The sequence below is a fragment of the Plectropomus leopardus genome, chromosome 14 (genome assembly GCF_008729295.1).
Source record: "Plectropomus leopardus isolate mb chromosome 14, YSFRI_Pleo_2.0, whole genome shotgun sequence".
Lineage (NCBI taxonomy): Eukaryota > Metazoa > Chordata > Actinopteri > Perciformes > Serranidae > Plectropomus > Plectropomus leopardus.
The window spans coordinates 4,986,050-5,007,919 of record NC_056476.1 but is presented as its reverse complement, the minus strand read 5'-3'; the positions used below and the strand labels follow the sequence as shown (position 1 = coordinate 5,007,919).

The 21,870-nt window shown below is 40.6% G+C and overlaps 1 protein-coding gene across 1 annotated transcript in view; it reads right to left on the bottom strand.

Annotated features, from left to right (window-relative positions):
- The window catches only part of arhgap5 (Rho GTPase activating protein 5), a 52,827-nt gene extending 37,690 nt beyond the window's left edge, over window positions 1-15,137 (bottom strand). Inside the window, exons 1-2 of the mRNA XM_042501174.1 lie at window positions 14,884-15,137; window positions 2,090-6,041 (exon numbers count right to left, since the gene is read on the bottom strand). Coding sequence (XP_042357108.1) covers window positions 2,090-5,824 — 3,735 coding nt within the window. The 5' untranslated portion in view covers window positions 5,825-6,041; window positions 14,884-15,137. The remainder of the gene's footprint in view (window positions 1-2,089; window positions 6,042-14,883) is intronic.
- Between the last annotated feature and the right edge of the window lie 6,733 nt (window positions 15,138-21,870).

Below are 21,870 nucleotides of genomic sequence, written 5' to 3'. Positions count from 1 at the left end.
ACCTTGTGGTTCTCCTTTCGCTCTCCTCTCTGATTATCAAAGACAGTTTGAATGTTACAACAATGCCCCGCGTTCACGACGCCCATGTAGCGCCAGCGGCTGTTTCTATACTGATTTGCACACTATTATCTGATTTGTGCCAGCTTGCCCGCTCACAAGTGCGTGTGTGTTTGTTGTAGTCCGATTGTGTGTTTGTGCTCGGGCTGCGGGAAACTGACAAATCGTGCGTGCTGTGATTATTTTGCTTGACGCTGCAATTGCTAAACAGCAGTACTGCCAACAGCCAGATTTGTTGTGTATTACATTTTCAAGTGAGTACAAACATTTTTAATCAAAATCAGATGTTGGTGCTTAAGATATTCAGCATTTGGAATGATACAAGGTAGTTTAACGAGGTTAAACAGGCCAAGAGGAAAAATATTGAGGATCCATTTGAGCACGGAGACTGAAGGTTGCTTATATTGCCATTTTAGTTCTCATATGAATCTGTGATTTATGAATCTCACTAATGTACATGTAAAAGACTTTACATTCATAAAATAATAGTCTGACTTTAGGGTTCTGCAGCGAAAATACTCACAATATAGCTTGCATTTAAAACTAATTGTGATTTTTATAAGAATGACTTTTTTTGCTGTTAAAATGCGTTTCGTTTCTGACCCCCAGTGCATCGCTTCTCTTTAGTGTCAGACTCCAGTTTGCTTCTCCAAAATGGGGTCGTGCCAACTTAAGAGCGTGGCGCACCAAGCCAGCGGTCAACCATTCACCCATGTTTGGTCTACAGCAAGCGTCCATGGCCTTGACCACTGCAGTACATCCCCAACTGTTAGTCGTCATAGACCCTCAAAAGCTTTTTATCCACCAATTCGGCATGTTGAATGGGCCGCAGCAGCGGCTGTGAAGCCTGAATGAAATCACACCGATTGGCCATTTAGCGCACAAGAAGACGAACGGAGGGGAAAAATATAAATAAAGGGCTTAAGTAAGGAGGGAGTAAGGTCAAAGGTTGTTATATAAAGATTGCTTTTCTTCTGTCAATGAGCTCTTTAGCAGAAATGTTTCCTGATGGTTTGTGTTATCGTTCACTGTTTTGCAGTAAATATGCTTTGTTCTTTCAACATTTGATTGTATTGATAATGTGCTAAATAGTTTCATGGCGGTCTTATAGTTTCCTGTTTTGAATGATGAACACAGATAACTGCCATCTGCTGGTACGGTGAGGTATTTCCTATCATGCAGGTGCAGGGTGTACGTGCTAATTGGCAGTTGGTTTAGTGTGTCCCTGTGCAACTTTCTGTTCGTGACATGGCGGCATGAGGCAACACAGCAGGGGGCTTTCCTCACCGATAGTTCTCCAATATTGGTGTTTTGGCCTTATCATCTACTGAATCTAATACACTGTCTATGGATAGGTTCCCTATACAATCCCGCTTTGAAAAAAACTGAGCTATCCCTTTAATTTCCACACATGTATGAACACAGCATTTGTCAAAGATGACAGTGGCTATATCAAGTGCTCTTGCTTATATATTCTTGAGTGAGCTCAGCAGTCTCAGACAAGCCTTTAGAGAGCTGTTGTTAAGGATAGGCAGGCATCTTATCACAGATGCAGCCTCTGCTCTGAGATTATACACACAGAGCCCTACTGTCTTTAACAGTGCATCCTTTATCAAGCTTTTTATTGGTTGTCTGGGGCCTGCAAGGTGGGGAGGCTCATAAACCATTTCAGCAGTGAGGCAGATCAATCAATTATCAAATTAGTTTATTCTCACCATGAGTCCCAGCCCTATTAAAGACAGAAATCTGCCCATATCTCACACCCACACACTTCTGCTCACACACTGCTACAAACAATCTCTTCTGCTCTCATTCACATACACACTCTTTCGTTCTCAATGCACTGAAGCTCTCTTTCAGTCACAAAAAAAGACAAGGAAGCTTTGGCTCAGTGTCATGGAGGCTAGAATATCTCTACTATCTTTCTTTCTGTCTTTTGTTGCTCAATAAAAGGACTTTCAAGCTATCTTGTTTTCTAAAAGCGGCTGATAACATTGGCCTGACTTTAAAACTCTGCAAAAGTCAGACTCACCTTCTTCGGTTCCTTTGGCGTCTTGGGCGTCTTCTTCTTCTTCATCTTCTTGTCCTCCTGCTCCGGGTCCGAGGTGATGGCGGGGTTATCTATCCCGCCCTTCCAGGGATCGGCAGGGGAGAGTAGTGGGTCCTCCTCGCTGCCCCTGTGGGCTCTTCCCTTTTTCTTTTTCTGCGTGGCAGGGCCCGACTCCTCCCCATCGCTGTCTGAGTGGAATCGTCTTTGGTAGGCCTTCGTCTTGCTGAACAGGATTTTAGAACGATGTTTGTATTTTGAAGGCCGCCGTCCAGCCTGAGACTTCCTGTCAAATCCATTCTCCTCCTCTCCTCCTCCATGGTGGCCATGCAACCCGCCAAAGGAGTTTCGTATTTTGACCAGACGGCTATGTGTGTCATCGGGCACGGCATATATGTCGTCGTTGTGGAAACCCCTGGACCTTAGCAAGGTGTCCACAGGGTCTGCATAGTTGTCGGACGCCTCCACGTCCTCGCTGTGCGTCATTGGGCCACGTGGCATCCTACGGTTGCTTCGCATACCAGCCTCGATGGTTTTGAGCAGGTTGGGGTCCAGCTTTTTGACATTTGGTTTGGGGAGCACTGGTTTGGGGCGGACAGGTGGAGGCACTTTGTGGTTGCGTTCATGGTCTCCAACAGGCGTGCTATGGACAGGATACTCATTGCCTTCGAGGTCGATGCGGTACTTTGCCCGCTCACTTGGTGTGGGAAGAAGCTGAACGTCATCACCTATTGGACTGTAAGGTGGGGGAGCCTCGTTATCATCATCTGATTCTGGGTAATAGGTGTTGTAGGCCGGGGAATGGCTATGGGGCGAGGTGGGGAAGACGTCTTCACTGGCACCAGTGGTGCACTCCCGTGATGAGCTGTCAAACAGGAAGGAGCTCTCAATATTCGGCTTTTTCTCCAGCACTTCATTGAAAAAGGGTGTAAAAACCTCTGTCTGCCGATGATACTGCGACAGCGAGTAGAGAGCTGTGAACTTGGCAGCAATCTCTGTGGCAATGTGCTCTCCCTCCGTCATCAACTCCTTGATGGCATCATTCTCAAAGAAGTCTGCCTGACTGTCTGTAATCGCCACCATCTGGACAGGGATAACATCCTGGACTTCAGCCAAGAACGCCCGCAGGGTTGCCATAGAGGCCTTGCGTTTGGCGGAGTATACCAAAATGTAGCCATGCACTAGCTCATCTTTGCGGACACCAATAGCTGTGTGGTAGGACAGGACTGTGACCTGGATCCTCCTCCTGGTGTCCCCAATGATCTTGTCCAGTATCAGTGTGTTGCTCTGGCCTGGCTGCCCCGCGCTACAACAATGTGAGTCCAAGAAAGGCGAGAGGATGAGGTCAACGCTAAAAGGATCCCAGCACATGGCGCACATGACTATCCTGAGGTCCGTCTCTGACATGTCTTTGATAGAGGGCAGTGGGGCCAAGACATCAAAGTTGTGCTTCAGCCCCTCCAGCACTGCTCGGAGACCCTGCTTAATTTGGAACTCAGTGAATTTGCGTGGAAAGGCTCCGGAGGGGATGTCGACAAAGGTGCACTGCAACTTGTTTGCCAGCTGTTGGCCCTGGTGCCTCAGGATAGGTATGTTTTTGCAAACACTGTCCCTCTGATTAGCCAGGATTAGAATAAACGGCAGCGGCTGAGCAAACCTATCTCTCCTACTCTGTGCTATCTCTGCTCTGATCCTGCCTATGCAATCTCCAATACAGTTTAGAGACTCTATGGAGTTAAACACACAAAAGCAGCCATGTGGCTTGAAAGTGGTGACCCACGTATGGCTGAAGAGCAGTGTGGAGTTGACATCCACTGGAAGAAGCTCGAGTTCATAAATTTTGCCATCCAGGGTGTACTCATCATCTGTGGACTGAGCTCTGATCTCATTGGCTAGTTCCTGTGAGAGACCCTCCCTTCCCAGGAGGCAGAGGTTGATCTTATCGATGTTGGCACTGTTATAGTAGAGATTAGAGCGTCCATGGTCGAGCTGCACCAGCCTGTTTGCTAAAACCTGCTCCACTTTCAGATCCACACAGTTCTGCCCACTCAGGCATGTCTCCTTGGTGGGATGGTAAACAAACCCAATGTGTTTGAGGAGGAGGGACTCTCTATCTGGGGCAAGTTTCTGCAATGCTCTGTATCTGGGCTCCTCATTCAGCACACTGTGAATTTCGCTCATCTTGTCACAGCTGGGGGTGGCATTCAGATCCAAGTCGTAGAATAGCTCGGCATGCTCAAAAAGCATTTCCTGAAAATCCTCTTTGGCCCTTTCAACTATTTCCTGCTGGTGTCTACAATAAACATCCCTTCTATCTGATTCCGTGATGTACTTGTAGGCCTCGTCTTCCATGACAAAGCACATGACTTCCTCCCAAGGCTGCCCCGCGCTGATAAAATGAACCCTCTCCAGCGTCTTCTTGAACCTCTCTTTCATCTCCACCCGTCTCTTCTCAGACAGCAAGTGCTGCACGTGGTTATGGTAAATTCTCTCGCCGTCGGGTGTGTCCAGGAGGTCAAAAGGTATCCTGCGGTCACTGATGTCGATGTGGTCCGTCTCATCCCACGGCGTTTGTTCCAGAACCACAAACCAGTATTGGAAATCAGGCCGGTTGCGGATCACACTCTGCGCCTCAGGCCATGAAAGGTGTTCAACCTCCTCTAGGTTATTGAGGAGGTTGTTAAGGGTTTTCGGTAGTGTTGTCAGGTACTCGTCCCTCCTCCTCTTAATGTGCTCCTGCTTCAGTTGTGCAATGTGCTTTGTGAACATGTTGCGTGCTTTCCTGGAGCCTTCCAAGGTGATGAACTCGTCATAGTCGGGTTGGCCCTTCATATTGTTGATTACCGTTTTCCATGTGGTGTGGTAATCTCTCACCGTGTGCACCATTAGTTTCTCAAATCTATCTGTTACTGAGGCAACATGCTGCCGTTGGACTTTATAGGCCTCCAGGTATGGCACAGTTTTTGGCTTCCCCCTTGCTTTATCCAGCTGCTGGATAAGCGTGTTGAAGCAGAGCTCTGTGTTGACGTTGGAGCGTGCTGACGTCTCAATTAGCAGCAGGTTCTTCTTGCTGGCAACAAAGGCCTGCAGGTCCCTCAGGTGCTGGTCCACACACTCATCACATTTTGTGGCAGCGACGACGATGGGCTTCTTTGACTTGACAATTTGGGAGTAGAGGCTGTTGACAAACTTCATTTGGTCATCAAACTTCCTGTTGCAACCCTTGCTAACGTCGATACAGAGCACAAAGCCGTCGATGTTTAGCTTTCCATCAGGCATCTGCTTCTGGTCAAAGTCCTGCTCCAAGCCCAGCTGGTCCGTGCAGATGTACATAAGCTTCTCCGCTGACTGAAGCTTGGTTGCTGCTGCCCGTTTGGTGTACGGCTGCAGGTTCGTACTCCGATGCGGAAGAAACGTCTGGTCGTCAATGAACTCTGTTTGTTCGATGACTTGTATTTTACAGTCCAACCCATCGTCCCCTCGATGGGACACCTCCCCCCAGTACAGGAAGTGGTCATTGTTAACCACACGTCCCCCAAAGTCTATTGTGCTCAGCACTGAGGTGTGCTCAGAGTAGTAGCTGTCCGCATTCGGACGAATATATCGGTTGCATAGGCAGGACTTGCCAACGCCACAGTTTCCCTTCTCTTTCTCCGTCCCCGAGAGGCCAACCACACTGACAGCGAATGTCGGGGGCCGGGCATCCTTGTTCTTGGCCATTATATCCCCCCGCTCATCGCTAACTTGGTCACTTCCAGGGAAAAAAGGGTCAAGATATCATTCCAGTTCTGCTCGTCAGTGGTACAGAGGCACATTCATCCTGATTTGCCCTTGGTAGTGGTGATCCCCCCTCCAACTCAATGTATCCCTCTCAGTTTCTATCCTGGGTCTTCTTTAAGCTGGGATAGAACAGCCGGCTTCTCCTTTTATCACCTTCCTGCAAGACACAGAATTTACAATTAGGGAACAATAAAGGCAAAACAAACAAAAACATATTGGCACTGTACTGTCCTTAGAGCACTTCAGTCTCGTTATCACAAGTAATATAATTAGCTTTTTGTTTCTCAGCATATCCCCAGTGGGACATGCATGTAAATGTATGCACGGTATGGTGATTTTAAACAACAAATCAAACACGTTAATCTGGCATTACACCGAGTTATCAGTCAATTAGACAAAGGTACACATTATCACACTTGTGCAGGACAAAATAATCCCTTCTAAAGAGTAAAAAGCTTCATAAAAGGTTTTTGATCTACCTTTCTTGCTGCATTAATAAATGCGCTGGTCTTAAAACACTGCCATTATAGGTTAACAACATGAAAATGTGATGAAAAAGCCTCCTGCATTTTTGAAAACCCAGGGGAAAATTTGTTTTTCAAACTACAATATCAAAATGGACTTTTGAGAAGACAAAAAACAAAACTGTGACAGCACAACTTATATAAGAGTATGGGAGAGTAATTCAATCATGGGCCGTGCTCAGCAATGTCACTTTTCCCCTCGCAGAGAAAAAGAAGTGCTTTCAACCAATTTGTGCCGAGGCAGGATAAAAATGGCATGCAACTCCAGCCCTTTGACAGCCACTGACCTAGAAATGATTTGCTTCGCTGTGAGAATGAAACAGAGGAAATAAATCAGTTCACAGATTTGTTATCATCATCGGCAAAACCTACGGCTGCATGATTAGGGCTAAACGTATAATCCTGATTATTTTGCCTGTCATTCTCGTGATGTATTTTTCCTTACATTCTGGTTACGATTATTAATCCGAATTGGCAGTCGTGATCATCTGTGGGATAAAATTACTTTGCTGCTTGCACCTTATCTGTTCAACATTAACAACAAGGTGAAGTAAATTGTTTCTCTCCTAATAATACCAGTATTCAACAACTAAAGACTGTAGAAAATAATAATGTCCAGGCAACCTTTCTATCATTATTATCTGGAATTGCCACAGTCAAATAAGCCTGAACCGTTCCGTGACCTATCTGGAGGCTGATAACTGATAACTGCAGAGAGAATTGCAGTCATTGTTGTGTTTTACAGAACGATGGCAATCAGCCAGTGAATTTGCCTGCATGAGCTGGAACCGCTAGCTGCAGCACGACGGCATGCTGAGCCTGAGAAACTGCACCAAAGTAGGAATTCGGTCCACTGAGACGAGGCGATGAGGTTTCCCCTGACTGTTTATAGAGGCCAAGGTGATGATGTCACCTGAAGTGGGGGTTTTGTGCCAGGAAATGAGACTTTTGTGAGTTCTTCGGAACTACAGCAACCTTAAGGAGCAAGCAACATGTCTGTAAATTTAATCAGAAGTCCAAAACAGGGAGAACACATGGATGTTACTCATTAAATTCAATTATCTAAACATGTGAAAGAGGTCAACAACCTATTTTCTAATTTGCAAGATTATACACTAACCTAAAGATAAACTAGGGGAACAAATACCTGCAGGAAATGTGACTTAAATGTTGAGTCAGCTGATCTATAATTTGAGCGCATCTAACCAGGAGCTCCTTGTCCCTCAAACACACCCAGGGCATAAGATGATGTCAGAAAGCAAACGGACAAGCAGGTCTGTCCGGTTTACAAATCTAGCCCCTACAATAGTTTCTATGCTGCTACATGCACCACACCTGTCTGCAGCAGGCAGCCAGGAAGAAGTGAAACTGAGCTTATGAACAGCAGGTGAAGCACTACACATGTGCAAATACAAGAGGTGACACTATTGCCTGCAAGCAAAGTATTGCTGACTGATCAGTGAGTTATTGTTAACTTTAAAATGGCGAAAAATGGCCATTACAAATTAGGAAAATCCAAGTGATGTCTACATATTGCTTTCCAACCAGCAGTGAAAGCCCTCTGAAATATTGTTTTTTACGATATTAAATAGTTAAAAAGAACCACGCTTCCCATTAGTGACACTGCAACTGGGAAAAATTTGGAATCATCACTTGGCAATAGATTAAAACCAGCAATTCTAACTGAAATCTATTAATTTCCTGTTGATCGGCTAACCAACTGATTATTACAGCCCTACATTCCTCCCCTGATTCCTGTCCAAACCACAGTGTTTGAGCAGATCAGCCACCCAAATCCAAACATCTGCTTTGCATTTTCATTGGCCAATATCAAAGTCTATATTCACTCTGCTGTCAGCACAACACTCGTGGATAAATGTTGACATGTATGAAGAGAGGAACAGTGGCAGTGCTATCCCGTAAGCTGCGTACTGTGAACACCTGAATGGAGCTTGTGACTTTGTTACACAGAAAAAATACTATTTTGGACTGCCTAAAAAAAAAAATGTTACAGCTACATTTATACATTTTTCCTCAAATAATATTTATGATTTGGTTAAAACCTTAACATCTGATTTGATGTCAAGCAAAATATTTCTTTGGCCAAGGACAAAATTAACATTCAAGTAAAAGGCTGATTTATTATTAAGTTGATACACCATTTTTTTCCACTTAGTTATTTTTTTAGGTTTGTAAAACCTTTTGTAAGACTTGCCCAGTGTTTTTCACATATATCAAATTCCAACTTATCTTCAGCTTGCTGGCGTACATGAAGGGAGAGACATAAAACAGGGTGAAAACGAAAAAACGAACATGATGGTGAACAAAACCATGTCACATATCAATGCAAAATTAAGTTATGCGTGGAAATACCTGGAGAGTTATCCACAAATGTTCCTGGAAAAGGCCTGGAAAATGTAACTGAATTTTCATGACTTTTCCAGATTTTATAACTGTGGGAACCGTGTTTAACCTTTTAAGTCAAATTTCTGTTTCAGTGCCAACTATTTTTTATTACACTTTTATCAATATATAACCTTTAGTCACAAATCAAAATTTCACTTCATGTTTTAACTTTTTTTTTTTTTTTTACTTATATACAGTTTATATTTGACCATTAATAAAAACTAAATTTACAATAAAAAAAATCAGTTAAGATGAAACTAAAAACATTTTATTACTGCCAAAGTTCATTGTAGTTTACTTAAACATTATCTGCATTCATGCTGCAGTAATAGCTAAAAGTAGCCTTGTGCATCATGATTAGTCTATCCACTGAGCGACTGCAGGGGGGATTAAGGTATCACTTGGCAAGCTGGTTTTAGAGATGACTAAATGCTGTTAAGCCTAAAACAGCAGAACACACTGCCAAGGATGGTAGACCCTTCAAAGCTGCACCCAGTTGGATTTTTAGGTAAAAATAAACTTTGTTTTTTTCAGCCTCAATAACAAAGCAAGGCTCCAACAGAGAACAAGGTCCCATCGACTTTAAATGAGGCGCCACCGACTTATTATGTTTTCCCCCAAAAGAATCTCTGATCCTGTGTACAGACAACTCTCCTCCAACAGGAAGAGATTCATCAAAACTTAGCAAACATTACAGTCCTCTGTCCTCTTAGTGTAAATCATGACTGACTAGCCAGGGATGACCCCGCCTCACAGGATTTCTGGGTACTCACCATTACCTGTCTCTGCCATTTTTCAGCTGCTAGCACACAGAGTTGCGTAATGCGGTTTTAAATGTCAGCTACTTCATCATCAGAAGAACTCATACAAAGCAATAAAATATAACCAGAAACTACAAAAACTTTCTGAAATGTTACTCTCAAAATGTACCCCGCTTCAAGTAATAAGACGTGATCTTATGATCAGTGGTATGTGAATAATTCTGCTATAATGAGACGTTGTGGTGACATTTTCTTTATATTCTCACTGTTCTTCACTTTGGGTTCGCTGTGCTATTTCTCAACCGAACATCTTTGTTGCTGCCAGATAAAACAAAGCTTTGATTACATCATGACTTGAATTCAAAACTATGTGAAGGGCACCGGGCTGCTGCTTCTTGGGAAATTATTCCCTTTAAAAAGAACTTGGGAAGTTTTAAAGCACAAAGCTTCTTTAGACCAAAAAACCCAAAACAAACATATCACCCTCCTCTGCAGTCAAGTCCAGACCTGCAAGTCGAGCATCACTCATCTGACTTCCCTTCCCGAGGTGTCGATGATGTAAGAACAGTTTATGGGCCAACTGACGCGATCAACCCAGCCGTCACTCAGAGCAAAGGTTGCTGGTACAAATGCCAAAGACTGGCACTGGGACTTAATGCACAAATCTACAATTAAAATTCCGTAATTGATTTATTATTCTTCAAATGTGCAATGGGGGTTTTAAGGTGCAATAATTCTCTATATCACCATCTCAACGGCAATATTTGGTGCAATATTTTAACGACAGCAATCCTACGTGCAATTATTCAAATGTGCAATATATTTTTGCAAATCTTGAACGTAGGCTATATTTAACATTATTCTTACTGTATAAATTCCTATTGTTATTCTTACTTATGTATTGTTCATTGTAGCATTGTCATTGTATATTTTTTCTATTTTGAACTTACATATTAGTTTTATACATTGTATAAATGTTCACATATTAGTGTTAATTGTCTATTACTGTATTTTTTTACATTTATAGTCTCACTCACTTACATACTTTATTTTTCAAAATATTTACATATTGTACTAACTGTTTACTATTACTGTATTTCTATTGTTACATTTATATTTTTATATACATGTGCTTGAACTTATTTCTACATGCGATTATTCTCTAAGCTGGCATTAGAGCGACTCTAACAAAACACAATTTCAATAAAGTTTCTGATTCTGATCTGCAAAAAGTTACACCTGTTTGTCAAGAGTATCGAGCTGGTCAGGGAAATATGAGATATGACCTTTGATGTCATTTTAGATTTTGGATATAGTAAGTATTGTCTTAAGGTATATTTCTCAGATTTTCCACCAGCTTTGTATCAAAACAGTTTGGGTAGTATGTGAAACTGATCTATTGTAAACCTCCCTCCGTCTAATCAGTGCCTAGATATCCCTTCTCCCCCAATGGCGAAACTCCTCTACAATAAGTATTTTATGTCATTTGGATGAGTTTCGCTGGCTCTCTGGGATCTTGCTCGAGCTACAGGTTGTGCTTTCAAATGTTCGTATTGCTCGCCAACCTCGCCTCCACAAACACGCATACAATGAGTATAAAGCCTATCAAGAGACTTACCCGCCCTTCTCTCCGTCTCTAAAACTCGGACTGAAATCCAATTAAACGGCAAAACTAGGAAGTACTGATTGAATATTTTTTCAGAATAATGTCACTGCATTGCTTATTTATCTACAAAAATCTTTCCAGAAACATATTTTAGCACCCTATTAGCGAAAGTTACTAAACAGGAGGTGGTTGCAGTAGCGCCACGCAGCTTCCTGCAGAGTGAAACAGAGGCCTAAAAAAATGGAGATCAAATGGTAAAATTAAATAGTGCTGATCAAATAGAAACCAAGATTCTGTTACTGAGTTGCATATTTCTCGCCTCAAAAGCTTTAAGAAACATGTTTTAGCTTACTGTTTAATGCATTCTGGTAGTTTTCTCCCTATGGAGCAAAAGAGTCCTGTTTCTCTGTTTTCTCTGGTCATGTAACACCAGTTTCAAAGTATATGCATTTGTCTGGATTTGCATTATTTGCATTGGCCTCGTTTTATGGGAGGACCCTTTTTATATCAGTGAAATACTTCTTAATAGACTGCCTTACAGTAAAGTGATGTCATTTTCTGAACTTACCAGACTGTTCTAGATGTTACATTTTTTGCCTTCACCCACTTAATCATTATTTCCACATCAGGGCTCAACAATAAGGACTGCCTGATTGCCCGGGGCAAGTAAGATGACATGTTGGGCAAGTAAATCTAGCCACTCATAAAAATAAATCAAGTGGTAAAAAATAAAACCGCCGTGCATCATTTTTTCTGGAGCTGATGATGGAAGCAGCTTAAGAGTGAGCCATCTCGCTTCCTCCTCATCTCTGTGGAGAGATGCACATGCACACTACCTATCAGGCTCAGGTAAAGGCAAAGTTTAGGAGCTGAATCGTAGGCGAATGTTTAAATTTTCACGGAAACAGGAGTTTAGGTGGATGGTGTTAAGAGGATGTGACTGACATGCTAAGTATGAACTGTGCAGTTTGTCGCAAGTTTAAGAGGATGGCGTATACACAGGATCATTTTTTAATTTATTCAAAGATTAAACCTGACAATTAACCTCAGTCTTTGTTGTTAATTGATAAGTGCTAAAAAAAAATACAATTTGATAGGACCGAGTAAAAATTAACTTAAGGTGAGTAGTAGGGATGATACCCATTAATTGGTCGATTAATTGGTTGTTTAATTAATTGCATTGTTTTTGCATTTTATTATATTGTAAAGATTAATTGATGAATGGTTTGTAAATTTTACCAATTAATCAATTAAGGAAAGTGCTTACAATTTGCAACCCTAGTGAGTAGTTTGCAAGTGAAAAAATAGATTTAAATTAAACCCTGCACAATATGTGTAAATATTCTGTGAAAGCACCAACAGTCAACCCTAAAATATTAAAGCAATATCAATACTGAATTATTTTATTAGACATCAGAAATATCTTGATATTTGATTTTCTCTATATTGTCCAGCCCTAGCCCAAGGGGAAAAACGCTAAATATTCTCTTTCACATTATCTGGATAGGAAATGTTATGCCCATGGGGAACAGCAGCCACATTTATGCACTAGAGTAACATTTCCAAACAACATTTGCTACCATCAGAAAATTCCCAGCATGACAGCTGAGTAATATCCAGCTCAATATTATTAACAGCTTTGCTCTAAACACATTTAGGAGAAACGGCTGATAAAAAAAAACCTTAAACAGACTGACTGTGATGATAATGATGAACACAGAGTCCAATCAAACCATTCACGCAGACCTCGTAGACGCTAAAATAAGATGATAGCAGAATCAACAACAGGCCCACTCGTAACAGTCTCTGAAACCCAGAAATACGTAAATAGATATTATGTTTTCTGCTGAGAGGACTGCAAAGAGCTGGAGAAAAAACACCAGGATGCCTCATTAAAAAAGCCTGACTATCCCTTTAACAAGAGTTTGGGTAAAGGGCACAGGGAGCTGCAGCAGTCCGAGTCTATGCAAATGGCATGCAGAGCTGCAGCAGGACAAACCAACGCTGACCTGACTGCCTGCTGCTGCTGCTGCACACTGAATAAAGAGTTATTAAGCTGCAAATGACAAAGAGTGGTTACAACTTCTCACCACAGCCGAGACATTTGGAAACACCCTGGTTAATGACGGAAAATTCAATCTTACGAACCAGTGGCACTCGATCTGACCTTCCATCCACCCATCCTTGATGCTAGTGTTAGCGATTAGCAGAACATTAACTTTGAAAAGCTGGCAACCGGCAACTTCTAAATTAACTCAGAAAATGAGGGATAAGAGCTGGCCAGAGATGCTCTGAACTTGGATGTCAGTACCGGGTGTTTATGAGAATTTTGCATAATAATTTTCAATTTGAAGCCATTTTTTATGTTAAAAGGAAACCCATTGAGAGGGGTGGATATCACGTAAAACAGTGGTTTTCTTTTTACATTTTCTGGTTGTAATAAATAGCATAATTTCAGCAATTTTTATTTTGGTGGGTCGTCAGGTTTGGAAGGCATGTTTTCTTGAAAAATCACCAGAAAATCTTATAGACAAAAAAAAGATTACCAAAAAGTTTTAAGGAAAAGAAAATTATTGCCAAAAGTTTTAAAGAAAAAAAATCAAAAAAGGGAAAAAAATCAAAAAATATAAAAGAAAAAATCGCCAAACAATGTTTAAAGTAGAAAAAAACACCAAAACTTTTTAAATAAAACCAACCTTCAGGTAGTTTTTCTTTAAAAATCAGCACAAATTTTAGAGCTTTAATGAAAAAGAAAAATCACCAGAAACTTTGAAGAATAAAAACTAAAGTTTTTTTTAAATAATCTATTTTTTTCTAAAAATTAACTAGCCTGAATGGAAAACAAATCAACGTATATATATTTTAATTATTTACTTATTTTTTAAAGAAAACATGGTTTCTAAACCTGTGATTTTGTCCTACACAGGTCCGGGCTAAGCCCCCATGCCATCAAATCCTACAAACGCCCCTGCTTTTAACTAAATGCACTTTATTCTTGCAGTATGTTTTATTTCATTCCGTTTTAAGCCCATGTGTCATTTACATTTTGACAAATAAAACTGAATAAGTGCTCATTTCTCTTATGTGCGGACATTGAACTCATGACTAAGGAGAAATCTGGACCCAGAAGCTGGACCAGTTGGGGACCTCTGATGTAAAACATCAAACTATGTCTAAAAAGGGTTCAACCAGGGGATGAGAGTGAGTAATGGGAGTTACCGTCACGGTTAATGAGTTAGTTAAGCTCAAATTAAAACCAATAGTCCTTAATGTTAATGCGTCAATGCACCGTGGCTAACATAAGCAACCACCGGATTTGATACGGCGGTTATTAAATCCTCCAGGGGACACAGGACGTGAAACCCGGCTCGGCCTGGCTTGGCCCTGATACTCCAAGAGGCAAAAAAACACACATTTCCAATCCGTATTAGCTTAACATTAGCCGAGCTGTTAGCCTCGCATGCCAAAAGGGGGTGAGGGATAGTTAGCAGGCTAGCGTTAGCAACACCAGGCTAACGTTGGGAAGAAAGCGGTTTAAAATCGCACCCCGGGTCCAGTTTCACAGCCCGGACTCCGATCACCATCCCCGCTCCTCTGAACCCGGAATACCGCAATTTAAGGGCCAGGTTTAGCTAACAGAAAAGAGTGCTAGCAAAGCTAATGAAGTCCCCAATCCCAGTCCAGATACATTCCCCTACCCACCTAATAACATGGTCGCTCCCAGATCCACATACCACGGAAAAGAGGAGAAAGCATTCCCACATTACGAGGCAAAAAACTCCTTTTTACAATCCACAATCTGCCGCCGTTAGTGTCCTCCGACCAGATCCCGAGTTGGGTTCAGTTGACGGGGAAGTCCTGTGAAGTTCCGGACGGCCAGTCCGCCTGTATTTTTGGTGTATTTCGGTGTTGTTAGTGTGGTATGCGCTGTAAGCCGAAACCTGCTCCTCTCTGCTCCTCTCTGCTCCCTCCCCTCTCAGCAGCACTGCCAGGCAGTAATGGCGACTCTCTCTCTCCTGCGCTCCTCCACTCTGTGTCTATGTCGCTCTACCTTTTCCATTCAGCCTCTCTCTCTCTCCTTCTCTCCCTCTCTCTTCATCTTCACTTTTTTCTCATATTTCTATTATATGCCATTCATTGTAAATTCAAATTTATTGTATCAAATTTGTCTTAATGTTTATGTGTCTGTTTTTAATGTGGCATCACATATAAGGTCAGGTCACTTCATTAGTGGTAGTATTACAGTTTTTTAATCAATTAAAATGTAAATAAAAAGCTACGTGTGTGTTTCTATATATATAATTGTTTTATTGTAGTAGTAGAAGTTGTAGTACTTTTATTATTTAAACGTTTTCTAAAAACATGTAGCATTGTATGTGAATTGATTATTATTTAATATTAATATTATTATTGTGGTTATTATTATATTATTATTAGTTGTTGTTGTTAGTAGTAGTAGCAGTAGAAGTAGTTGTTATTGTTGGTGTTCTTAGTAGTAGTAGTTGTTGTACTTTTATTCATTCAAAAATATTTTTAATTAAAAATAATATGTGGCAGTATATGTAACGTCATTTTAACATTATTAGTAGAAGTAGTGTTTTTTATTTATTTAAAAATGCAAATAAAAAAACAATGTAGCAATATATGTAAAGTTTAAAAATTGTAAATACATTTTAAAAAGCACATATACAGTAATTTTATTATGATTTGTTATTTAAAAAAAATAAAAAATGACCACAAAATAACAAAATAACAACATAGTCCTGCCCTTGGCAATTTAGCAGATATAATTCATGTTATCAAATTGCTTTTTGCTAAAATAAGATCTAGAATAAACCACAAGGGGGCATCAGGGCAAAAAAAGCTATTACTATTTACCCCCACTCTCTGTGTATTTTGTATATATTCGTAATTAATCAGGTAACTTGATTAATCTTAAATTTAGTTAGTTAAATTCACCATTTCAGTAATGTGCTTTGTTGTTGCATACAGAAAAAAATAAGAAAAAAATAATTTCTGCACACCTGAGTTTGTGATGGGTGTGTCAGGGGAACAACTCGAATAAAAATAAATTTAAGAATAAAAATAGAAAATAAAAAGTCTGTCCAATGTGTGAGTCCAACATCATTCTGACGTCATATTAACATCCAGTGCCAGCTGGGGAGCTTGCCAATCCAGTCTGTGTGGTTTGTTGACTTGGAAAAGGCTTACAGTGTGTCCCTCACGGTCGTCTTGTGGAGGGTAATGCAGGAGTGTGGGGGTACCAGAGCCACTGCAAGCCATCACTTCCTTATGTAACCAGACTGAGAGCTGTGTGTGTGTGTTGTCCGCAAGAAGTCAAGCACGTTTTCAGAGGGTCGTGCATGTCCTTTCTCACAGATTCTGTATGTGATCATAATGAACGGGAGCTCGATGGGCAGGCAGGGAGGAATCTCAGAGTCACTTCTCTGCTTTTTGCAGATGATGTGGTTCTGTTGGCTTCATCAGACCGTGACCTCCAGCATGCACTTGGGTGGTTTGCAGCCGAGCAGAGTGTGAAGCTGTCGGGATGAGAGTCGACGCCTCCAGTCCGAGACGATGGTTCTCTGCTTGAAAATGGTGGTTTGCTCCTTGTGGGCTGAGGGTGGGTTGCTGCACCAACTGAAGGAGTTCAGACACCTCGGGTTCTTGTGTATGAGTGACAGTGAAGCGGATGTGTTGTAGATTCAAGATTCAAGTTTTAAGAAAGATTATTGTCATTCAAAAACATGAAGGTGAGAGGAAACGAAACCCCTTAAATATAATTAGGACACCAGAGTCTAAAAGTAGTAGAAGCAAATAAATACAATGAAATAAAACAATAGATTCTAAGTTTAAGCAAAAATAAAAGCAATATAAATGTAACATTGCAAATGAATATTAATAAATATGAATAAATATAAGTATTACTGGATAGCTGCAAAAAACATTTTCAGTCTTTTTTATTTATTATTGTTATTATAATTATTTATTTTATTTTTATTTTCATTTTTTGATAATGAGCATTGGTTTTTCATCAAACAGCTAATCGACTTATCGGGCAATTGTTTCATCTCTACTTGCAGCTTTAAGAAACATTTGTGCTGCCAAAATACAAGATTAAGAAAATATATTAAAATCTGCTTATGGTAAAAAGTGTGACCACTTAACACAAGACAAAAAAAACCTACAATCTTTATATGACCAACATGCAGTATCACTAATATTCATGCAAGTAGCCCAAAATATCAGGTATTACATCACTCATATGTAAGTTTACTGTGGCTTGTTGAGGGTTAAAAGATTTATGTTTTGTGTCGACGATATGTGTTTTCTCATTGTGTAACTGTCTCTCTCATCCTGCTTACATAAATATATAATGTGTGTCTCTTTCTGCTTTTGTGTCTCTTTCTTCGTTCCAATAATCCTCTTTATTGGCATGTTAGATGAGCCGCGTTGCCAAAGCATCTAAATACAAATTAAAATCTCCCTCTCTTGCTCTGTCACTCTCTCTGTGATGTAATTATATTGGGGATTTTTTTCCAGTGAAAATTGTTTAATTATGTATACTGTTCCTGCAAATGACAAAAAAAAAAGCAAATTTGCTAATCGTGGGAATGCAGGTTCAGTGTGTGTGATCATCATAGAGTCGCCTTAGCTGCTGCTGTGTTTGTCCTACTTTTGTTGTATAGAGAGCCAAAATAAATAGTAAATCAGTCTATCAGGAAATTAATCTATTCCAGTTTTGGTAATCTCCTTTGTTTTCTTTTTCCCCTTAATAAGTATGTTAAAACAACATTTCTGGAATGTTGCATCACAATATTGACAGTAATGAAAAGACACTGCAGCCGGGGTTGGACAACGGTGGGCCGTGAGTGCACAAAGGAGTCCTCAGTGAAAATCCTTCATTTATATTTCAGTTGTTCTGGGTTTGGGATCAATATGGGCTGCTGGTTCCTCTGGATTCCCCTGAGTGCAATGCCTTGTTAATGAGCCTCAGAGCTCAGAAAGACTCCACTCACCCAGATAAGAGGGAACACACTCAGCGGGGATGGGTCAGAAAATCTAAAATTATCCCTAGTACACGCTGAAATTAAAAGACACATATAGCGTGAGACTGAAAATGTAGAGATCCCTAAAATAGCAGCTCTTCTCCCAGAGAAAAATCTCCAAAACAGTCAAAATCTGTGGGAAAAAAATCATTTTGATTGGAGATGCTCTGTCTCCTTTAGTTTAGTTTGGTTTGTTCTTCTTTCTCTGGATAACGAGCAGACGCCACGTCTAAATATATCCAGCTGCTTCACTCAAGTCTAATATCAGAAAATGTTTCTGATCTAAAATAACAATGATTAAAAGGTGTGTGTTTGGGTTCAATTAGTGTCAGAATTAAAAAGTGAGAGCCTCTTTCTGTCTGAAGTCGCTTTTTTGCAGCAATGATGTAATAATCCCACTGGGACAAATCCATCAGAGGAGGAGCAACGGAGACCAATTTGTGGACATGTAGCGGGGGGACAATTAAGGGGGCATGTCCAGAAATGTAGAAGCAGAAGATGGCTATATCTGTGCCCTTTCATTAAAAGTCATTCTGTATACCAGCGCTGAAAATAGTTGGCCAGTTAATCAATTATTCTTTGAGTGGAAATTGCAAATGATTTCCATAATCAATAAGTCATTTAAGCACATTTTTAAAGGTCCAGTGTGTAGGATTTAAGGGGATAAACTGAATCATGTTTTCTTTACCTATGTTTATATCTATAGACTGTACAGTGAAGATGGATGACATGATCCACTAGCTGAAGCTGGCTAACGACACTTGAGCACAATACATAATACTTGCCTTGACTTGCAAAAGAAATTTTGCTTTAATACTCCTGGGCTGTCTGATTTATATCAAGCTAACATGCTGCTTTAGCGAGGTAAAATACATTTCGGTACATGAAATTCTCACCAGCAGGTCATGCTCCTTGTCTGAGCTCTGAAGCTGTGTTTCTCAAACTGTCGTTTTCTTTTTTTTTGGCAATATTTCTCCTTGCTGCCTGCAGCCTTTGAAGCAAACATTTTCACTGACCTCCATGCTGCTTTCTTCTTTTAAGCCTGTTTTCAGTCAATTCAGTCTGTTAAGCAGTCAATCCTTTATTTTTAACGGTTTTTCTAGGGGTTTATTAAAGCCACTCACCTATGCAGGATATATTGGGTGAATAGTTTGCACCCTCCGTTGTGAGGATCTAAGGACAGAGGGATGCGGTGTGTTGTAAAGCCGAGGCTAACTGTGATTTGTGATATTGGATTTTATAGATCAAATAGAAATTGAATTGAAACGACTGTTTTTACAGCCCTTTGAGGCATGCTTTAAGATCAACCTACAACAAACTTTGACTTCACTAATCTGTAAAGAACTTTGGGTTGCCTTTGGGTATGAATGTGCTACATAAATATATCTGCGTCACCTTTGCCTTAACTAAATTATTCTGAGAATATGTGGTAAATTGTCACATATACTCTACAGATGAACATCTACAGACAAAGTGAAACATTCGAATTGTGGAATCTCAATTAATAAGATGTTGAAATGCTACAAATACTCTATAAATGATCAAGTATCCAAATACATCCGATTGCCAAAATGTGAACTTGGGCTTTGTGAAATTGCAATTATCATTTTTCATTCACAAAAAAAAGTATAAATTATCCATTAATGAAAACAGTCATTAGTTGAACCCCTGCTGGATTCTTTATTCACACCTGGAGTGAAAAAATACAAAATGCACATAGCAATAATGCATCATGTGCTCCAGAGGCCTGCAGAGAATTTCTGCATACTGTACAATAAATACATTTATAATGCGTAATATCCATCATTATCTATACCTGCTTACAGGGGTCGTACGGGGATGGAGTCTCTCAGCTCACACAGGGAGACAGGAAGGGCACACCTGGATGCTCACATTCACACCTATGGGCAATTTAGCAAATATATAAGCCTGCATGTCTATGAATTGTGAGAGGAAACTAAAGCACCCAGAGGAAAAACTTTACAACTGAATTTTGATTTTACATCAGTAACAACCCTTATTTTAGCAGCTGCACGCTGGTATGAACTAGAAACACATGCAAACATTTCTTCACCTGCCATATATTGAGAAATATGGTAAATCAACACAGAAGTTTCTGAGAAGGTTGACTTGTGTGAGTTATTTGAGGAGTTAGAGAGCGCGTGCAGTGCAGTCGGTGGCTGCCACAGGCGACCCCTGCTGCAGGCGCTGCACCATCAGCACCTCCATATGGAATCTGCAGATATTTCACTTTCTGTCAGCCTTTCATGTTTCACACCTTTCTGGTTTGTAAAATCCTGACAGGGCGGATTTTTTTTTTCTTTTCTCAGCATGCATCCAGTTCCTTCACTTCTCTCCGAGCCTCGAAGTTTGTGGTGCTGTAACACAACACTGTCAAACTGGGATGTCTGCAGCAGCAGCGCGGGCCTCGGTGGTTGGCTGGAAGAAAAGAAGAGGCAGAACTTTCGCTCTCTTCAATCTCTGCTGACGAAGTTCCTCTGAGCAAGGCAGGATGTTATGGTGCGTCTGCTTTAAACAGCAGCAGAGGCAGGAAGTTCAGTTTCGGGTTAAAGTAGCTTTATGCGTCATTCATTAATTACAGCGAGTATAAGAGGAACAACATACAGTTCCTGTGGAATCACAAGCCGACGTTCAACAAGTAATTAAAGACAATAAATTCAACACAGCTGGATGAGAACGGGATCATATGAACAGGAAAACTGATGAATGTGTTTGTTGAGGAGCAGACACGAGCAACAGATGTAAAATAAAAAAGTACAGGAGATGGTCTGGGAATGTAAAATATCCTCAAGTAAAGAAATGTGTACTAGTACTTTTGTCCCACTTTTAATTCTATACATTCAGTGCAAAGATCTGTTGTGTTAGTTTTGTTATCAGCTCCAACAAAAGGTATCAAAGCCTTTATTTGAGCAAAAATTGTGGTGCATTTAACACCTTGATGTATACAAGTGCATTGTAATATGGCAGTATATATACATGTCCTGATACATGACGCACCCACATAATCAGAGAAAACTTACCTTACCTTGTTGGCTCCGCCCATCTCTACCTGCAGGCTACCCACAAAGATAAAAAACAAAAAACAGCAAGAAGAGCACTGACAATGTCGGTGTCATCACACAAGTGACACCACAAAATGAGTCAATGCTGACAGTTAGGGCATGTGCACGTGGTGTTCTTTTATAGTGTGTCATTACAAAGTTATACTGCCAACTACTGGCCTGACATGCATACTACAGTATTTTCGGTTGTTTTTGGTGTATCTGTGTACACAAGAATTGTTTCGTAATGTCATCACATGAACTCCAATTTCCATTTTTAGACTTTTCCATTTTTAGTAAGGCCTTTCTTGTCCAAATGTGGCCTTAGTTTCACATGGGACATAGTATGAGTAGTCTGGGTGAAAGTCCTGTGCTTTTTGGACCCATCGACCTCCAAGCCCCACTTGATTGATTTTGTGCACTTTTTACTAAACTTTACTTTGTGCTCTTTTTATACATTTTTACCTGATGTCTAAAAGAGACAGGTTTATATTGGAGTTTGTTGAAAACCTGGTGCATCTCATACGAATACTAAAGGCTGCATTGTGTGTCCGGATTTGATGTCACTTTTTTTTGTT